Here is an 18,124-nt window from a genome sequence, read left to right on the forward strand (position 1 = left end):
GACCTAAAAAGGCAGTTACATCATAGAATGTGTCACCTAAAGGGGCAGTAACATCATAGAGTATGTCACCTGCAGGGGCAGTAACATCATAGAATGTGGCACCTAGAGGGGCAGTAATATCATAGAATGTGTCACCTAGAGGAGCAGTAACCTGATAGAATGTGTCACTTACAGGGGCAGTAACGTCAAAGATAGTGTCACCTAGAGGGACATTAACATCATTCACTGTGTCACCTAGAGGGGCATTAACATCATAGAATGGGTCATCTAAAGGGGCAGTAACATTATAGAATGTGTCACCTAGAGGGGCAGTAACATCATAGAATATGTCACCTAGAGGGGCAGTAACATCGTAGAATGTGTCATCTAGAGGGACAGTAACATCATAGAATGTGTCACCTAGAGGGGTAGTAACATCATAGAATGTGTCACCTAGAGGGGCAGTAACATCATAGGATGTGTCACCGAGGAGGGACAGTAATATCCTAGAATGTGTCACTTAGAGGAGCAGTTACATCATAGAATGTAACACCTAGAGGGACAGTAACGTCATAGAATGTGTCACCTAGAGGGGCAGTAACATCATAGGATGTGTCACCTAGGAGGGAAAGTAATATCCTAGAATATGTCACTTAGAGGAGCAGTTACATCATAGAATGTGTCACCTAGAGGGGCAGTAACATCATAGAATATGTGACCTAGAGGATCAGTTACATCATAGAATGTAACACCTAGAGGGACAGTAACGTCATAGAATGTGTCACCTAGAGGGGCAGTAACATCAAAGAATGTGTCACCTAAAGGGACAGTAACATCATTGTCTCTGTCACCTAGAGTGGCAGTGACATGATAGAATGTGTCACCTACAAGGGCAGTAACGTCACAGGATGTGTCACCTAGAGGGCCAGAAACATCATAGAATGTGTCACCTGCAGGGGCAGTAATATCCTAGAATGTGTCACTTAGAGGATCAGTTACATCATAGAATGTAACACCTAGAGGGACAGTAACGTCATAGAATGTGTCACCTAGAGGGGCAGTAACATCAAAGAATGTGTCACCTAAAGGGACAGTAACATCATTGTCTGTGTCACCTAGAGTGGCAGTGACATGATAGAATGTGTCACCTACAAGGGCAGTAACGTCACAGGATGTGTCACCTAGAGGGCCAGAAACATCATAGAATGTGTCACCTGCAGGGGCAGTAACATCATAGATTGTGTCACCTAGAGGGGCATTAACATGATAGAATGTGTCATCTAGAGGGGCAGTAACATCATAGGATGTGTCACCTAGAGGGGCAGTGACATGATAGAATGTGTCACCTACAAGGGCAGTAACGTCACAGGATGTGTCACCTAGAGGAGCAGTAACATCATAGAATGTGTCACCTGCAGGGGGAGTAACATCATAGATTGTGTCACCTAGAGGGAGAGTAACATGATAGAATGTGTGATCTAGAGGGGCAGTAACATCATAGGATGTGTCACCTAGAGGGACAGTAACATCATAGAATGTGTCACCTGGATGGGTAGTAACATGATAGAAAGAGTCACCTATAGAGGCAGTCACATCATAGCATGTGTTATCTAGAGGGGCAGTAACATCATAGAATGTGTCACCTAGAGGGGCAGTAACATGATAGAATATGTCACCTAGAGGGGAAGTAACATGTTTGAATGTGTCACCTGGAGGGTCAGTAACATTTTAGAATGTGTCACCTAAAGGGGCAGTAACATCATAGAATGTGTCACCTGGAGACTCAGTAAAATTATAGAATTTGTCACCTAGAGAGGCAGTAACATCACAGATTGTGTCAGCTAGAGGGACAGTTACATGTAAGAATGTGTCACCTAGAGGGGCAGTAACATCATAGAATGTGTCACCTGGAGACTCAGTAACATTATAGAATTTGTCACCTAGAGAGGCAGTAACATCATAGATTGTGTCACCTATTGGGGCAGTAACATGTTAGAATGTGTCACCTAAAGGGGCAGTAACATCATAGAATATGTCACCTAGAGGGGCAGTAACATGTTAGAATGTGTCACCTAGAGGGGCAGTAACACCATAAAATGTGTCACCTAGAGGGGCAGTAACATCATAGAATGTGTCACCTGGAGGTCAGTAACATTATAGAATGTGTCACCTAGAGAGGAAGTAACATTATAGATTGTGTCACCTAGATGGGCAGTAACATCATAGAATGTGTCACCTGGAGGGGCAGTAACATGATAGAAAGTGTCACCTAGAGAGGCAGTTACATCATAGCATGTGTTATCTAGAGGGGCAGTAACATCATAGAATGTGTCACCTAGAGGGGCAGTAACGTCATAGAATGTGTCACCTAGAGGGGCAGTAACATCATAGAATATGTCACCTAGAGGGGCATTAACATCATAGAATGTGTCACCTAAAAAGGCAGTTACATCATAGAAAGTGTCACCTAAAAAGGCAGTAACATCATAGAGTATGTCACCTGCAGGGGCAGTAACATCATAGAATGTGGCACCTAGAGGGGCAGTAATGTCTAAGAATGTGTCACCTAGAGGGACATTAACATCATTCACTGTGTCACCTAGAGGGGTATTCATTAACATCATAGAATGGGTCATCTAGAGGGGCAGTAACATTATAGAATGTGTCACCTAGAGGGGCAGTAACATCATAGAATATGTCACCTAGAGGGGCAGTAACATCGTAGAATGTGTCATCTAGAGGGACAGTAACATCATAGAATGTGTCACCTAGAGGGGTAGTAACATCATAGAATGTGTCACCTAGAGGGGCAGTAACATCATAGGATGTGTCACCGAGGAGGGACAGTAATATCCTAGAATGTGTCACTTAGAGGAGCAGTTACATCATAGAATGTAACACCTAGAGGGACAGTAACATCATAGAATGTGTCACCTGGAGGGGCAGTAACATCATAGATTGTGTCACCTAAAGGGGCAGTAACATGATAGAATGTGTCACCTAGAGGATCAGTAACATTATAGAATATGTCACCTAGAGGGGCAGTAACATGTTTGAATGTGTCACCTGGAGGGTCAGTAACATTTTAGAATGTGTCACCTAAAGGGGCAGTAACATCATAGAATGTGTCACCTGGAGACTCAGTAAAATTATAGAATTTGTCACCTAGAGAGGCAGTAACATCACAGATTGTGTCAGATAGAGGGACAGTTACATGTAAGAATGTGTCACCTAGAGGGGCAGTAACATCATAGAATGTGTCACCTGGAGACTCAGTAACATTATAGAATTTGTCACCTAGAGAGGCAGTAACATCATAGATTGTGTCACCTATTGGGGCAGTAACATGTTAGAATGTGTCACGTAAAGGGGCAGTAACATCATAGAATATGTCACCCAGAGGGGCAGTAACATGTTAGAATGTGTCACCTAGAGGGGCAGTAACATCATAAAATGTGTCACCTAGGGGGGCAGTAACATCATAGAATGTGTCACCTGGAGGGTCAGTAACATTATAGAATGTGTCACCTAGAGAGGCAGTAACATTATAGATTGTGTCACCTAGATGGGCAGTAACATCATAGAATGTGTCACCTGGAGGGGCAGTAACATGATAGAAAGTGTCACCTAGAGAGGCAGTTACATCATAGCATGTGTTATCTAGAGGGGCAGTAACATCATAGAATGTGTCACCTAGAGGGGCAGTAACGTCATAGAATGTGTCACCTAGAGGGGCAGAACATCATAGAATATGTCACCTAGAGGGGCATTAACATCATAGAATGTGTCACCTAAAAAGGCAGTTACATCATAGAATGTGTCACCTAAAATGGCAGTAACATCATAGAGTATGTCACCTGCAGGGGCAGTAACATCATAGAATGTGGCACCTAGAGGGGCAGCAACATCATAGAATGTGTCACCTAGAGGGGCAGTAACATGATAGAATGTGTCACTTAGAGGGGCAGTAACGTCAAAGAATGTGTCACCTAGAGGGACATTAAAATCATTCACTGTGTCACCTAGAGGGGCATTAACATGATAGAATGGGTCATCTAGAGGGGCAGTAACATTATAGAATGTTTCACCTAGAGGGGCAGTAACATCATAGAATATGTCCTCTAGAGGGGCAGTAACATCATAGAATGTGTCATTTAGAGGGACAGTAACATCATAGAATGTGTCACCTAGAGGGGTAGTAACATCATAGAATGTGTCACCTAGAGGGGCAGTAACATCATAGGATGTGTCACCTAGGAGGGACAGTAATATCCTAGAATGTGTCACTTAGAGGAGCAGTTACATCATAGAATGTAACACCTAGAGGGACAGTAACGTCATAGAATGTGTCACCTAGAGGGGCAGTAACATCAAAGAATGTGTCACCTAAAGGGACAGTAACATCATTGTCTGTGTCACCTAGAGTGGCAGTGACATGATAGAATGTGTCACCTACAAGGGCAGTAACGTCACAGGATGTGTCACCTAGAGGGGCAGTAACATCATAGAATGTGTCACCTGCAGGGGCAGTAACATCATAGGATGTTTCACCTAGAGGGACAGTAACATCATAGAATGTGTCACCTGGAGGGGCAGTAACATGATAGAAAGTGTCACCTAGAGAGGCAGTTACATCATAGCATCTGTCACCTAGAGGGGCAGTAACATGATAGAATATGTCACCTAGAGGGGCAGTACCATGTTTGAATGTGTCACCTGGAGGGTCAGTAACATTTTAGAATGTGTCACCTAAAGGGGCAGTAACATCATAGAATGTGTTACCTAGAGAGGCAGTAACATCATAGAATGTGTCACCTAGAGGGACAGTAACATTAAAGAATGTGTCACCTAGAGAAGCAGTAAAATTAAAGAATGTGTCACCTAGAGGGGCAGTAACATCATAGGATGTGTCACTTAGAGGGGTAGTAACATCATAGAATGTATCACCTAGAGGGGCAGTAACATCATAGAATGTGTCACCTAGAGGAGCAGTAACATCATAGAATGTGCCATCTAGAGGGGCAGTAACATCATAGAATGTGTCACCTAGAGGGGCAGTACTATGATAGAATGTGTCACCTAGGGGGGCAGTCAAAATATGGAATGTATCACCTAGAGGGGCAATAAAATTAAAGAATGTGTCACCTAGAGGGGCAGTGCTATAATGGAATGTGTAATGTGTTACCGTTAATGTATGTTTAGTAGTATCATCGTTATATTAAGAATATAGATAGATAAATACCTGAACACTGTCGAACACTAGTTCAAAATGTCTCATGCACACATTGTTCGCTCATGCTTTACAAAATATATAGACAGAAAGGAATTATTCTCACCTTGATTGCAAGCGACGTGTTTAATTTGGCGTGGTTCATTACTGTGACCTCGATGAAGTAGTCGGAGTCGTGAACGCCCTTGTGCATGTCGTGGAACACGCCACCGTGACTGAGATTAGACGAGATTATGCGTGGTTTGATCTGGAAGTGTCTGTGGTAACACCCTGTCCCTGGCGTACAGTAACAGTTGTCACCCCGTGCATAGTCGCCGTACCTCGCTGTGCAGTTGGCCAGTGTCTGGGGGTAATCAAACACAACTGAATAAATACTTAGGTTTTCGTGCCCTGAGACAAAGAAAACATTGATATTAACAGAACAAGGCAACCAATGACAGAGGAAGGTATGTACTTGCGTGTCTCCTTGAGCTGATAGATGTTCTTCTCCGTGGTAGATGTCTGAGCCGGTGATGTTGTCGTAGAGTCTCCACGACACAGTCTCTAGACCACTATGGTCATCAAACGCCAGCCACTCAAATCTTAAATGCAAGACATAGTACTTAGTTGCATGAGTGACTGAGATTGGTTTAACGCGCCTTTGAACAGTATTTTAGTTATTTTCACGGCGTGTCAGCTTAATACGGGAGAAAAGCCCTGGAGTGATGTGAATCCCGCGAGCACGGGTATGGTACTGACAAACCTAGAAACATAGTTAATGAGAAGCTGAATTTGAACCCATGATCATTTATTTCAAGAAAGCCGAAGGGACGCAACTTAGAGCCGCAAATTGTGGCGGATGAGACGTGTGGGTCACCCGTTGCCATTGTTTCGCGTTGAAGGTACTGTTTACTTACTTAACATGTAGAAAGAGAAACTTACGTCATTTCATTGAATTCCTCTACTCTATGAACACTGATGTTGAGTCTGTCTCCCCTGGTGAGCCACAGGTTCTCTATGACTGGAGGCGATGTGTCCACGTGGACTGCCACGCTCTCCTCAAGGAGTTCGCGCCTGATGTCGTACGCCCTGACCCAGAATCTGACGGTGTCTCCGTCCACGAGGACCGGTGTGACTGTCTGGTGCTGAGTCAGACCCTGGCTCTGGAAGTCGGCGTCAGGAGGGTGAGAGAGGATGCTGTTGCCGCCACTGTGGTCAATCAGGAAGGCGGTGCGGTATTCCAATATACCTGGAACATGTAAACAATGTCTCTCACTGACGCGTTATATAAATGTGAGGAGGTAGTTTGTGACAGAAAACTATTATAAACAGAACAATGATACAAGACACCAACTGTGTAATTGTAGAGGTGATTGCTTATTCGGTCAAATAACAATTGATGGATAAAACTCAAAAACAAATTGACGTGATTAACAATTGAACATGAAACACATGTAACTAATTGGGATCGTAAATAAAAACTTTTTTTTAAAAGCCTAATCATTACCTTCCTGTTGTAAGGATAGCAGATTTACATCAACACATGAGCTAAGATGTTGGCGTGGGGACGGGATAGAAGGAGCTTCCTCTTATCATAAATGTAATGTTGAATTTAAGGGTAAGATTTGATCAAATGGTTAAAAAGAATCTGATTTGATTCAATACATCCATATATGTCTTATAACATGGACGAAACTTGGGTAGGGAATAACTGGGATCTGGTTGCAATGTGTGTTAACTTGCTGACCGCATACAGTGAATACAACATTCTACTAATTGTCAACCAACCACTGATTGTCTGACAGATAGCATTTGTTACTGCTCATGATACCTGATGGTCCCCTGACGCCACGGGTATCCTCTTTCCGAAAGCCGTCACTATACAACCTACCAACGTTGAGGGAATTCGACTCCATGTTCACCCATAATAGGCAGGTATTGGGGAAATGAAGCATAAGAAACACAAAAGGCCCGGGTTCCATTCCCCACATGGGTACAAGGTGTTGCGCTTATTTTTTTTGTCCTACGCCGTGATATTGTTGGAATGTTGATGGCGGAGTAAAACCCAATTTACTCACTCCATGTCGTAAAATATTCTAGTGGCGATTATGTCCCTGTCAATAGATCACTCAGCACTTTAGTTACGTCCTCAACGACCTGGGGAGTATTCAACCAAAGCTGCCTGTCAGGCGTTTCTTATCCGACTGGGTACCCCTTCGTGGTTTGGTGAACAGGCACTAATTTTGAACAGTCACATGCCTGGAGAAACACTACAGTGACGCAGATGACACGAGTTGGTTGACGCATGCTTCCTTACCTCTTCTCCCAGTCGACAGACACGTCCGTCGTATTCCACTGCCAGCGGTGGCTTGTTATAGAAGCCGATGACGTCACTAGCAGCCTCGTGTCATGGACCACGCCCACTTTTGACACCTCATCATAGATGAATATTCGCCGAGCACTCTTGCTGTTTTCGGCCTTGTCGTAAGCGGTTAAAACAAGCGCAAACACCCCGGGGTGTGGCAGATGAAACTGGCTCGAAGATATCTGCAAAGCAAGGATGAACGATGTATTATTAAGATGTGAAAGATCAGATGACAAAAATGTACTGGCTTGACATTAAACAATCACACATAATGATCATGATATATCAACTATTTCATGCATGTGTGTAATTCCCCCTAGTGAACTTGTTGATCATACATTTGGATTGGCAAGGTGACAAGTAAGAACATCGGTTATGTTTGTAGCATGATAAAGCAAAGCCCACCATGACCACATATCACAGCTTGCCAGCTAAATGTGGGAGCAAAGCAGATGGGGACACGGGTCTTGAAACCCACGTGCCCGGATGTGGTGTCGAGACCAAGGATCAAATTCGTTGCGAATCTGCGCTTCCAATCAGCGACTCAATGGTCCTGACACCTGTAATCGACGCAACTCTCTGTGACCGAGTGAAGGCATATTATCTGTCACAAAAGCATACCTCGCCGATGTATCTGTCAGATTCAAAGGCTAGTGATTTCTCCACGAGCTGAGAGTCACTTCTGTTGGGATGTTTGTCAAAAAGTTCAAATATCGACACCAAGTAGGAGAACACCAGGACGTCGTCCCTCCATCCCTGCCACGTGACACTGATCGGAGCCTGTAGTCAGACGGATACATTACATGTGTATATGACACTAATCAACACAAGGACATCACTGACATGTGAACATTATGTAACAATCAGGCCGATTTATGGCCAGTGAAGCAGCATCCAGCAAAGTGCAGGTTTTGCTCCTGTATCCAATGTGTCCATTAGCCTGGAGACCAAGAGTACATGCATGTATAACAATGTTGCACCATACTAGACAGACTAGATAATAACTACACTATTCAGCAATAGTCCATGACATCACAGAAGGTTTGTATGAGGTCATTCCTACAATAGATATCTATCATACTGTCAAGCTACATATATATGTTTCTACAGTCTTACAATACTAGAATAATAACAAGAATGCTATTCTCGCATTTTACAATTACAGAATTTCAATTTCCCAGGTTCCCAATATATAAAATTATTTAATAAAGCAACTATAATCTATAATCTATTCCTATTTGGTTTTCCTGTACACTGATTCAGAAATTGGACTGGTTGTTAAACTCAGTATTGAGAACAATAATCGTTCTTCACAAATTCTCAAATGACCTGTGTGTGGGTCTTGGCCAGCGATATCATGTCATCTGTGCAGTTCTCCTCCAGATCTACACTGCAGTGATGTGGGTCTATAAAGTCAAACCTGAGGATAAAACGATTGATTTGTGTCTTCCCTCCGTAGTAGTAGGTCACGAGACTGCCGCTCTCCTTGTTCCTCACTTTAACGTAGCCACCATTAGTTGCCTCAAATGTAAATTCCATTCTGAGGAATAAATCGGATAATCAGAGAAGTTCAGTTAGCTTGCATAATATGTCGGCTGCTATTATATTTGTCAATGGGTATTCAATAAGTTTAGCTTGATTACTGTAACAATATGTTGGTTGTTCAAGACCTCTCATGCCATGTGACTCACATATCTCCATGCTCCACATGATGGGAGAGAAAGGTATCCGCAGTCACGTCCTCCTCACAGGTCAACTTAGTTTGATGAGGTGCCGTCTTACTGGGGCCATTGCAAGGTCGTACAGTGCTCAGTATGACAGAGTCGCCTGGAACAAACTTACAACCTTAGATTTGTGTACATTAATCGGAGAGCTCACACACAGGCTATTGAGAAATCTTAACGGTTTACCATTAAAACATACCAAAGTGAACATATTTAGCAAATAGCAACTAACAATGGATAACTTATGATATCAATGGAAGCCACAAAACCCTTTAAATAACCATAAAAAGCATAAGAGTCAATAGTACAATTCCGTCTGTATCATTAGAATGTGTTTTTGAATCACTCTCAAATGATGATGATACCAGGTGCTTGGGAAAAAGGTGACACCAGTAGAAAACAAATGCAAGGGCAAGTCAACTGCTCATCTGAACAAACACGTGATCATGTGATAAAGTCAAAATAGCCATGACATCGGGCATAATATTAATCAATGATCATGAAGGAATACACTTTAAAAGAACACAGAGTTCATACTTCGTGTAACTTCAAATGTTGCTTTGGCGTTGATGATGCCAACAGCAAATCCCTCAACATAGGCCTGTATGGGCGGTGGAGTCGCAGTCATGATGAACTTGGTCTCGAATTTGTAGTAGATCATCCTGGTGTCGTTGATGTTGGTCCAGGACTCGTCTTGGGGAGCTCCTTCATTGGGGTTGTCTGGGGCTTCCACCTTGTCCAGGCCCGGGCCGGTCACATTCAGTGTGTTGTACAAAATAGACGGGAACGTGTCGACTGGAAATACAAGGGGAGTGAGTGAATACATTCTCGGTGATCTAGTGTATCATACATCCATGTTTTTCGCCCACAAAGTCAGTAGCCAATGAACGAAGAGTAGCATCAAACAAAGTTGATAGGACCTGTCAATCAAGCCAAGTAGCTTGAATATTACTGTAACTGTCAGACTCTAACGAGCCGTAACATATATGTCAGGTGGAAGGCGGATGTATCAGATGACATGGTCTGTAACCGCCAGATTCATCAGTTTCCTGATAACGGGAAGACAGTTGGAAAAATGCCCCAAGGAAACTATTTCCATGGATAATCAAAATTGGTTATTCTCTGACTTTTCTCTACATACATTCGCAACCATATCTTAATTTTAAACCCTTTACGAATAACACAAGCCAAAAGAGTGTGCTGAGCTACAGACAGGAGCGATGGAGGTGGTGATGTAATTTCAGAAACTAAACAATGTTGAACTGGATCACATTCTGCAGCAAACCCAAGAGGTATTTATAGAAAAGAGCGGATTAGTGACTGTTGTTAAAACAGCAGGCAAAAATAGATATATCAACGGCCTGGACCCGGCAAACCCGTGACATCACCAACTATCCATGCACGAGGACCTGCAATCAGCCAAGTCACCCAATTGAAGAATGGGGCCACTGGCGTCCTACTCTGACCCAGGCAGCAAGGACAGAGATATGGTTGAGTGGAAACCGTTCACCTCACTGTGTGCAGGCCGTCATTCACACATTTAATGTTTTCAGGAAAACAAGAAAACTATTGATTGGAAAATATTGTAATACTTTATAGTTAACGTTTGTGCCAATATGTTCCTCTCGGAACTAAGGTGTAACATTGATTTTGTATGTGTATTTCGTTCCTACTTTTCTCGCAGTGAGTGCCGCTAAACTCTGTTGTACAGATACAATTCCTTGCATATTCCTCTGCACATTGTCCTGGGTAGCACCGTGTACTGTCACTGCGCCACGAACATGCCTCTGAAAAACACACAGCATACTCGTGTCAGTCATACAGGCGAATTAGGTCGCATTATATATAACTACAGGCACCATTATAACTGTAAACAGAAATAGATTATATATGTGATTATTTTTTAAAATCACTAAGTAACTCTCACACTGGAGCCTCACTACTTTTGTCATAAAATATATCCGCACCAGTCAGTTAAGGCAGAAACTCTAAAACTTTTATCTGGTTATTCTGTAAAATAAATTAGGACTAGGTATTAAATCAAATTTAAAGGTTATGAAAACATTTTGAAATGTTGGTTTCAAAATAAATCAGGCATGTTCGATTGGTTGGCAATTGGCCTTTCTTCTTCCTTAAATGTGCAATACTTATAATTCTGACATGATGAGAAAAGTAGGTATGGCTAAAGTGAGTGAGAGGGCTCATTTTTCGAATTTCAAGTCCCTGACCCAAGATTACTTTTTACCTGTCACTGACAATCAGAATGGCTCAAATACACGATCAATATTAAATGTTTGATAAAGGTAACAAAGGGCGTTTGTAATCGTAGGAAACGTAAGAGCCCGAAGATTACGTCTATTTTGTGAGCATTTGTTTATTGGTCCAGCCAATGTACCACGAAATCCCTGTCTCAACGATGAACCATAATTCTTAATGCAATCGAAGGAGGACTTTCTTTATATGCACAAAAAGTATTTGATACAAGTGGAATAGTGTGGTATGAAGTTGAAAAATCAAAACTTCTTAGAGAATCGCAAAGATTAACGCTAAAGCTTTGACTTTTGTGAATCCCCTTCATCACCAGGTCCTCTCTCTAATACTATATTAACTGTGAATATAAAGAAGTTCTTCCTGTATTAAGGATTATGGTTAATCTCTGAGATAGGGGCCATCTTTGGTGGTACATTTGCTGAGCCCTGCAATTTATTCACCTCATCAAAAGTATCGCATCACCAAATTGGAATTTGATTTTTTGACTGTTCAGAGGACTCTAAATGGACAAAGGTACCAACATACAATATTGGACGGTTTTGTTGAGCCTCATTTTGATAACCATGCACTAGCAACACGTCCTGTCTCTTTGGACAACGATGCCCTACCTTACTGACTACTGACCATCTCCAGAACAACGCCGCTGAGACTCTGCCTTTGGCTTACCTGAATCAAGTCGAGTATCTAGGGATCAGTTGGGTCATTCAGGGACCCTCCAGTGCAGAATCTCCAAAAATGACCCAGACATTGCATCAGGAATTGCAACACATACCTCAGTCGTCAGGCGCCTGATTTTTAGCATGAGGAGGTGTCTTGTGGATGTGGTCCTTGCACAGGGTGGCTACACAAGATATTGGCTTACACTATTGATCATCTAACTGTGACATGGATACAACATTACTGAGACATGTACGTTTTAATATACCTATCTCATTCCTGACAGTTATCATATTTACCCAGTTACAGTCCTTGTAGTAGCTGTCGAATAAAGTTGTTTCTTTTCTTTGCAAATGCTCATTTTTCCTTGTATTATTGAATTAACATCTTCTGTGATGTTAAGTAACACATTTATTTTGCTTTCAAGCTTCTCTTAACACTTTTCTTTTCTGATTATCAACAAATTTTGGTGGTGAGATACTTTTGGTGAGGTGTATATTTCTCGTAGTACGGAATTTTATGGAGCTTTGGAATGTAGTACAAAAGAGAACTTGACATGTCTTCAGCACAAAGTTGAAAACACACGCACGAAACTGTTTTTGATTTAATCAAATGTTTCAAAGCAATATCAAGTACTATACTCTCTGTTCGATACTTTGGCCTATTACTGTTTATACCCCCATCCACCAGCACAAGTTGTTAAAGGTCTTTCAAACACACTTCTTAAAAACCAGCCTGTTTGAAACATTAAATGTCGTCACAAGTCACAAATGTTCAAAATGAACAAAGTCCTTTTCTCACTCATATGAACAACTGTTACAACAATTTCTACATTTGATTTTTAAATAGGTTGTTATTGTCATCAGTTACGGATATCCTGTGAGCAAAGGAGGCATTTGTAACACCTTGTCCAATGGAAATATGCAACATTTTTCTGTGTTTGTGTACAGTTGAAGCCAGTATTAAATAACAAGCATGTCACAGATGTGTGACTGTCCACAATTGCCGATACTTACGGATACAGGATTTCTTGTCTGCGGTGACGGTGTACGCTCGTTCCCCAGCCAGCTCCCTGTACACCCCTTCACACCGGGAACACTCCTGGTCAGAGGGCGATGTACATTCCTCCAGGTCACAGTTGGAGATGGCCGAGCACACTGTCCATAGAAAACAGGGCATACAGACACTACCGACCTGAGAACTGCAGGTAACCACGTGACCAGAAGGTATTTCAGACTTTGTCAACGTATTTAAGATATCAAGTTGTGATATATGTATAAAGATTATTAAAACATGTCAGCGCCCTATTATTGATTTATTTCCATGAACCAGCCAGGGCTGCCAATTTACCAAGCCTCTCTTCGGGAAAATGAAACAAAATATAATTCTACAGATCATCCCACTACCGTGGTCATATAAGTTGTCTGTATGTTGGTCTGTGAGCACTCGGGTCATGGAGGAATACGTGTGCATTTTAGAAAAGTACACCGTTAACCACTCACTCCGGCATCTGTTTGGGCTGGCATAGAAGCCCATCTTGCAGTTTGTGCATATCTCGGGGAGGCTGCAGGTTCCCCCGCTACTGTATTGGGTCACGCCGTTGCTGTAGATGATGTGGGACGTAGTGTAGTCTATGTTGCAGGCGCCGGTGGGGTTGATGGCGTTGTCGCAGATGGCTATGGATGTGGTGATGAAGTCAATAAAGTACATGTCAATCAATGACAGAGCCTTTTTCAGATTACATATTTATATGAATGTACTGAATAGTCCCTTAAATATATTTGTGATTACAAGATTGCAATGTTTCCGTAAATGTAGTTTTACCGTGCGGACAGCCATAGTTATCGGTGGATCTGTATCCAGATTGACACACATGCTGCTTGTAGTATACTGTCCTGTTGGAGAGATAGATCACATGTACGTACATCTATGCTGGCTTTCTGGACACAGAGAGATAGATCCCATGTATGTACACCCTAAACTACCTGTAAATAGAGAAATAGATCCCATGTATGTACACACTACACTACCTGTACAGAGAGAGATATATTCCATGTATGTACAACCTACACTATCTGTACACAGAGAGATATATTCCATGTATGTACACCCTACACTACCTGTACACAGAGAGATAGATCCCATGCATGTACAACCTACACTACCTGTTCACAGAGGGACAGATCCCATGTATGTACACCCTACACTACCTGTACATAGAGAGATAGATCCCATGTATGTACACCCTACACTACCTGTACACAGAGAAATATATCCCATGTATGTACAACCTACACTACCTGTTCACAGAGATAGATCCCATGTATGTACAACCTACACTATCTGTACACAGAGAGATAGATCCCATGTATGTACAACCTTCACTATCTGTTCACAGAGAGATAGATCGCATGTATGTACAGCCTACACTACCTGTTCACAGAGAAACAGATCCTATCTATGTACAGCCTACACTACCTGTTCACAGAGAGATAGATCGCATGTATGTACAACCTACACTACCTGTTCACAGAGAGATAGATCCCATGTATGTACAACCTACACTACCTGTTCACAGAGAGATAGATCGCATGTATGTACAGCCTACACTACCTGTTCACAGAGAGACAGATCCTATCTATGTACAGCCTACACTACCTGTTCACAGAGAGATAGATCGCATGTATGTACAACCTACACTACCTGTTCACAGAGAGATAGATCCCATATATGTACAACCTACACTACCTGTTCACAGAGAGATAGATCGCATGTATGTACAACCTACACTACCTGTTCACAGAGAGATACTTGTATATATATAATTTGGGAATTTGGGGTGGCAGTTATTGATTACCTGTATGTCTGCTAGGTATTACTTGTATGCAGTTTGTGCAAAGATTCTTCTTTTTTCTCTCGTTATTATCGTACAGTCCAAAAACCTTCATATCATACATGAGCTCATCGTGAACTCCGAGAAGTAGCATCATCAAATGAGGCGGAATAAGAACGGAAATGACCAATCAGGAACCACTTACTGTTCAGCATCTCATAATTCCATAGCCAGAAATACAGACAAAGCCATTACAGTTTTGGTTTAAATTCGATTTTAACATCATAAAAGTATACATTTTTTATTTAAGACCGGAGATCGTGCATTGAGGCAACATTTAATGTGAAGTTTTACCTATTTTACCTATTACCTGTTTGCAGTTACTGAATACGTGTATGGCGATTAGTGATTACTTGTCTGGCAATTTGTTATGGCGTATATCACAGTAAGTGATTACCTGTATGGCAGATACTGAATACCTGCATGGCAGTTAGTGATTATATGAATGATAGTTGGTCATTATCTGTATGGCATTTAGTGATTATATGTATGACAGTTGGTCATTATCTGTATGGCAATGTGTGATTATATGTATGACAGTTGGCCATTATCTGTATGGCATTTACTGGTTATCTGTATGAGAGTTAGTGAATATCTGTTTGGCAGTTAGTGTTTTACTTGTATAACGGTTGGTCATTATCTGTATAACAGTTGCTGACTACCTGTATGGTAGTTGGTCAATACCTATATGACAATATATGTTTGCCAGTGATAGCTGGCTTTTACCTGTGTCTGGTGCACCGATCCCAGCCAAAGGTGCCGCACGTCGTATAGTATGTAGACTGGCGTGACCGGACGTTCGTGATGACATTTACCCTGCGACAAAGGTAAACGTGAATGTGACTTATAACATACTTGCACAACATGGAAGGACTTTGTTGATATATGAGTTACCACATAATTAGGTAAGACTTAAAGGTACATCTAACAGATTATGGCAATGATGTTCAAAGCATTTTTTTCGCATATAAAAAATACATAACCAACTTCCTATTGATTGGGGCACTGCAGGGTTTCCATAGTTCATGCAAATTGCTCAGATGCTTGAGCGTTGACGTGTCCCTAGTGTTAAGTGGCTCCACCAGTGACACCCGTCACAAACACATACAAAGCCAGTCAATTGTCCACAGGCAAGGCAACTAACTATTTCTAAATTTCAGTGAAACAATTTAACTACTGCAAAGGCAAGTCAATGTTTTATCTGAAAAAACAACATATGGTACAAGTGACAAAAGTGAATTGCATTGAACATAAGTTTTGTCATTGATTTGGAAATGCCCTCCACATCCACAGGCCTTGGATGCTGTAACAGCTTTTGAGCAAGAGTCGTAGGATGCTCTATGAAATCTTCGAAGAATGAGCATGCTCGGTTGTACCTCAAAACTTAGGAAATGAAGACACGCGAACTTCAAAATGGACACCCATAACCCCTTCTGTGATGTCGCAGCATTGGTTTTCCTCTCAAAGCTAGAATTGATTTTAAACTACTCACATTAGTCTACAAATGCTTCACTAAATCAGCCTAACTGTATCTGATGAAACTTTTGCCTAAATATAAGCCACCTAGATGTCTCCCTTCTGAAAGTGAACACCTGCTGCAAGCTTCAGATAACCGCTTGAAAAGATTTTGGTCACAGATCTTTCGAATCCTGTGCTTTAACACTTTGGAACAATCTACCAACAAAACTTAAGCTCCCACCATCACTCCCTTTATTCAAGGCACGTCTAAAGACCTACCTTTTCAAGCAGTATGACTCAGTCTAAATTCAACACCCTTCGCCCCCAGCCACGACTTTATCATCGCTGCAGCAGTACCTGCTTCAACGTATGCAGTGTAATGAGCATTTACTTGGTACAGGAATCTGGCGCATTATAAATGAATGTATTATTATTAAAGGTATTACAACGAGCGTTCACTGTGACAGACTTACTGAAGTAGTTTTTAACAGACCTTTCACATCTAATGATGATATTATTTCCATCTATTTGTTGCAACCAGCTACAAAAGATGTTCCTGTGGAGCAGTTTAAGTATGTTTACGCTCATGTCTTCTCTCCCTTTGAGGACCGCCTCCGTGGTCTAGTGGTAGAGCGTCTGCCTGGAGAGCGGAAGGTCTGGGGTTCGATCCCCCCGCGTCATACCGGCGCTCGTCATCAAGGGGCTAAAACAAGGACTGGTCGGCTCGGAGTCAGTATACTGTGTCTGAGTTGGGTATTCATGTTAAGCTGCAGCATGGTATCTCAGTGAGCTAGCACTATAAATCGGCATCAGTTCGGACAAGTACAAAAAGTCGCAACCCCCGATGATGTATATACCAGATCCCCTGCAACTGTGGCCACCAGTATATTGGAGAGTCCTAGCTTCCAGATTTTCCATAACTATCAGCGCTTATTACTGTAAAGTGTTGGCTTCCATTGTCTATTGCTAATCACCTATCAGCGCCAATTATCTGTTGGCTTCCCTTGTTATGTTTCCACCTTTTGTTATCTTATTACTTTTGTTGGTCTTACATTTACATATATACATATGCTCTCTGCCTCATAGCAGTCAAAACAAGGACTGGTCGGCTCGGAGTCAGCATGCTGTGTCTGAGTGGGGTATTCATGTTAAACTGCGGCATGGCTAATCTCAGTGGGCTGTCACTATAAATCGGCATCAGTCCGGACTAGTACAAGCAGCCACGCTCACACGTAATAATCGGGGATGCGACGTTAAACCCCATTTCACCTCACCTCACCTAATGCATGAAGGACGTATCTACGCACGATTCCCAGTGGGTAGTTGGCTTGCAAGTGTGTGCATGAAGTATCAGGGGTCAGAATTGCATCAATAAAGAAGTTGACATCCATAAATTATATTCCCTACCGTTGTCTGTGTCTTTGATACGTATGCTTGATGTCTAAATCAAAGTCTTGATAAGACAGGCTCCAGCAAATTAGGCGTTAGTTTTTAATTTTCATTTTATTAAGAAAAGTCTGATGACTTATCTTAACATCCAAGTTAGCTAACACTTTAGAATTGTTTAG

General features: G+C 42.0%; 1 protein-coding gene across 1 annotated transcript in view; it reads right to left on the bottom strand.

The window, feature by feature from the left end:
* LOC139446631 (uncharacterized) overlaps positions 1-18,124 on the bottom strand; it is an 81,255-nt gene that overhangs the window by 60,743 nt on the left and 2,388 nt on the right. The window contains 13 exon segments of the mRNA XM_071227910.1: positions 5,316-5,552; positions 5,664-5,790; positions 6,131-6,463; positions 7,506-7,735; positions 8,175-8,333; positions 8,883-9,093; positions 9,245-9,380; positions 9,815-10,072; positions 10,951-11,064; positions 13,222-13,362; positions 13,708-13,881; positions 14,030-14,100; positions 15,825-15,914. Coding sequence (XP_071084011.1) covers positions 5,316-5,552; positions 5,664-5,790; positions 6,131-6,463; positions 7,506-7,735; positions 8,175-8,333; positions 8,883-9,093; positions 9,245-9,380; positions 9,815-10,072; positions 10,951-11,064; positions 13,222-13,362; positions 13,708-13,881; positions 14,030-14,100; positions 15,825-15,914 — 2,281 coding nt within the window.

Source organism: Haliotis cracherodii, unplaced genomic scaffold, assembly GCF_022045235.1.
Source record: "Haliotis cracherodii isolate W230 unplaced genomic scaffold, xgHalCrac1.p SCAF_6, whole genome shotgun sequence".
NCBI lineage: Eukaryota > Metazoa > Mollusca > Gastropoda > Lepetellida > Haliotidae > Haliotis > Haliotis cracherodii.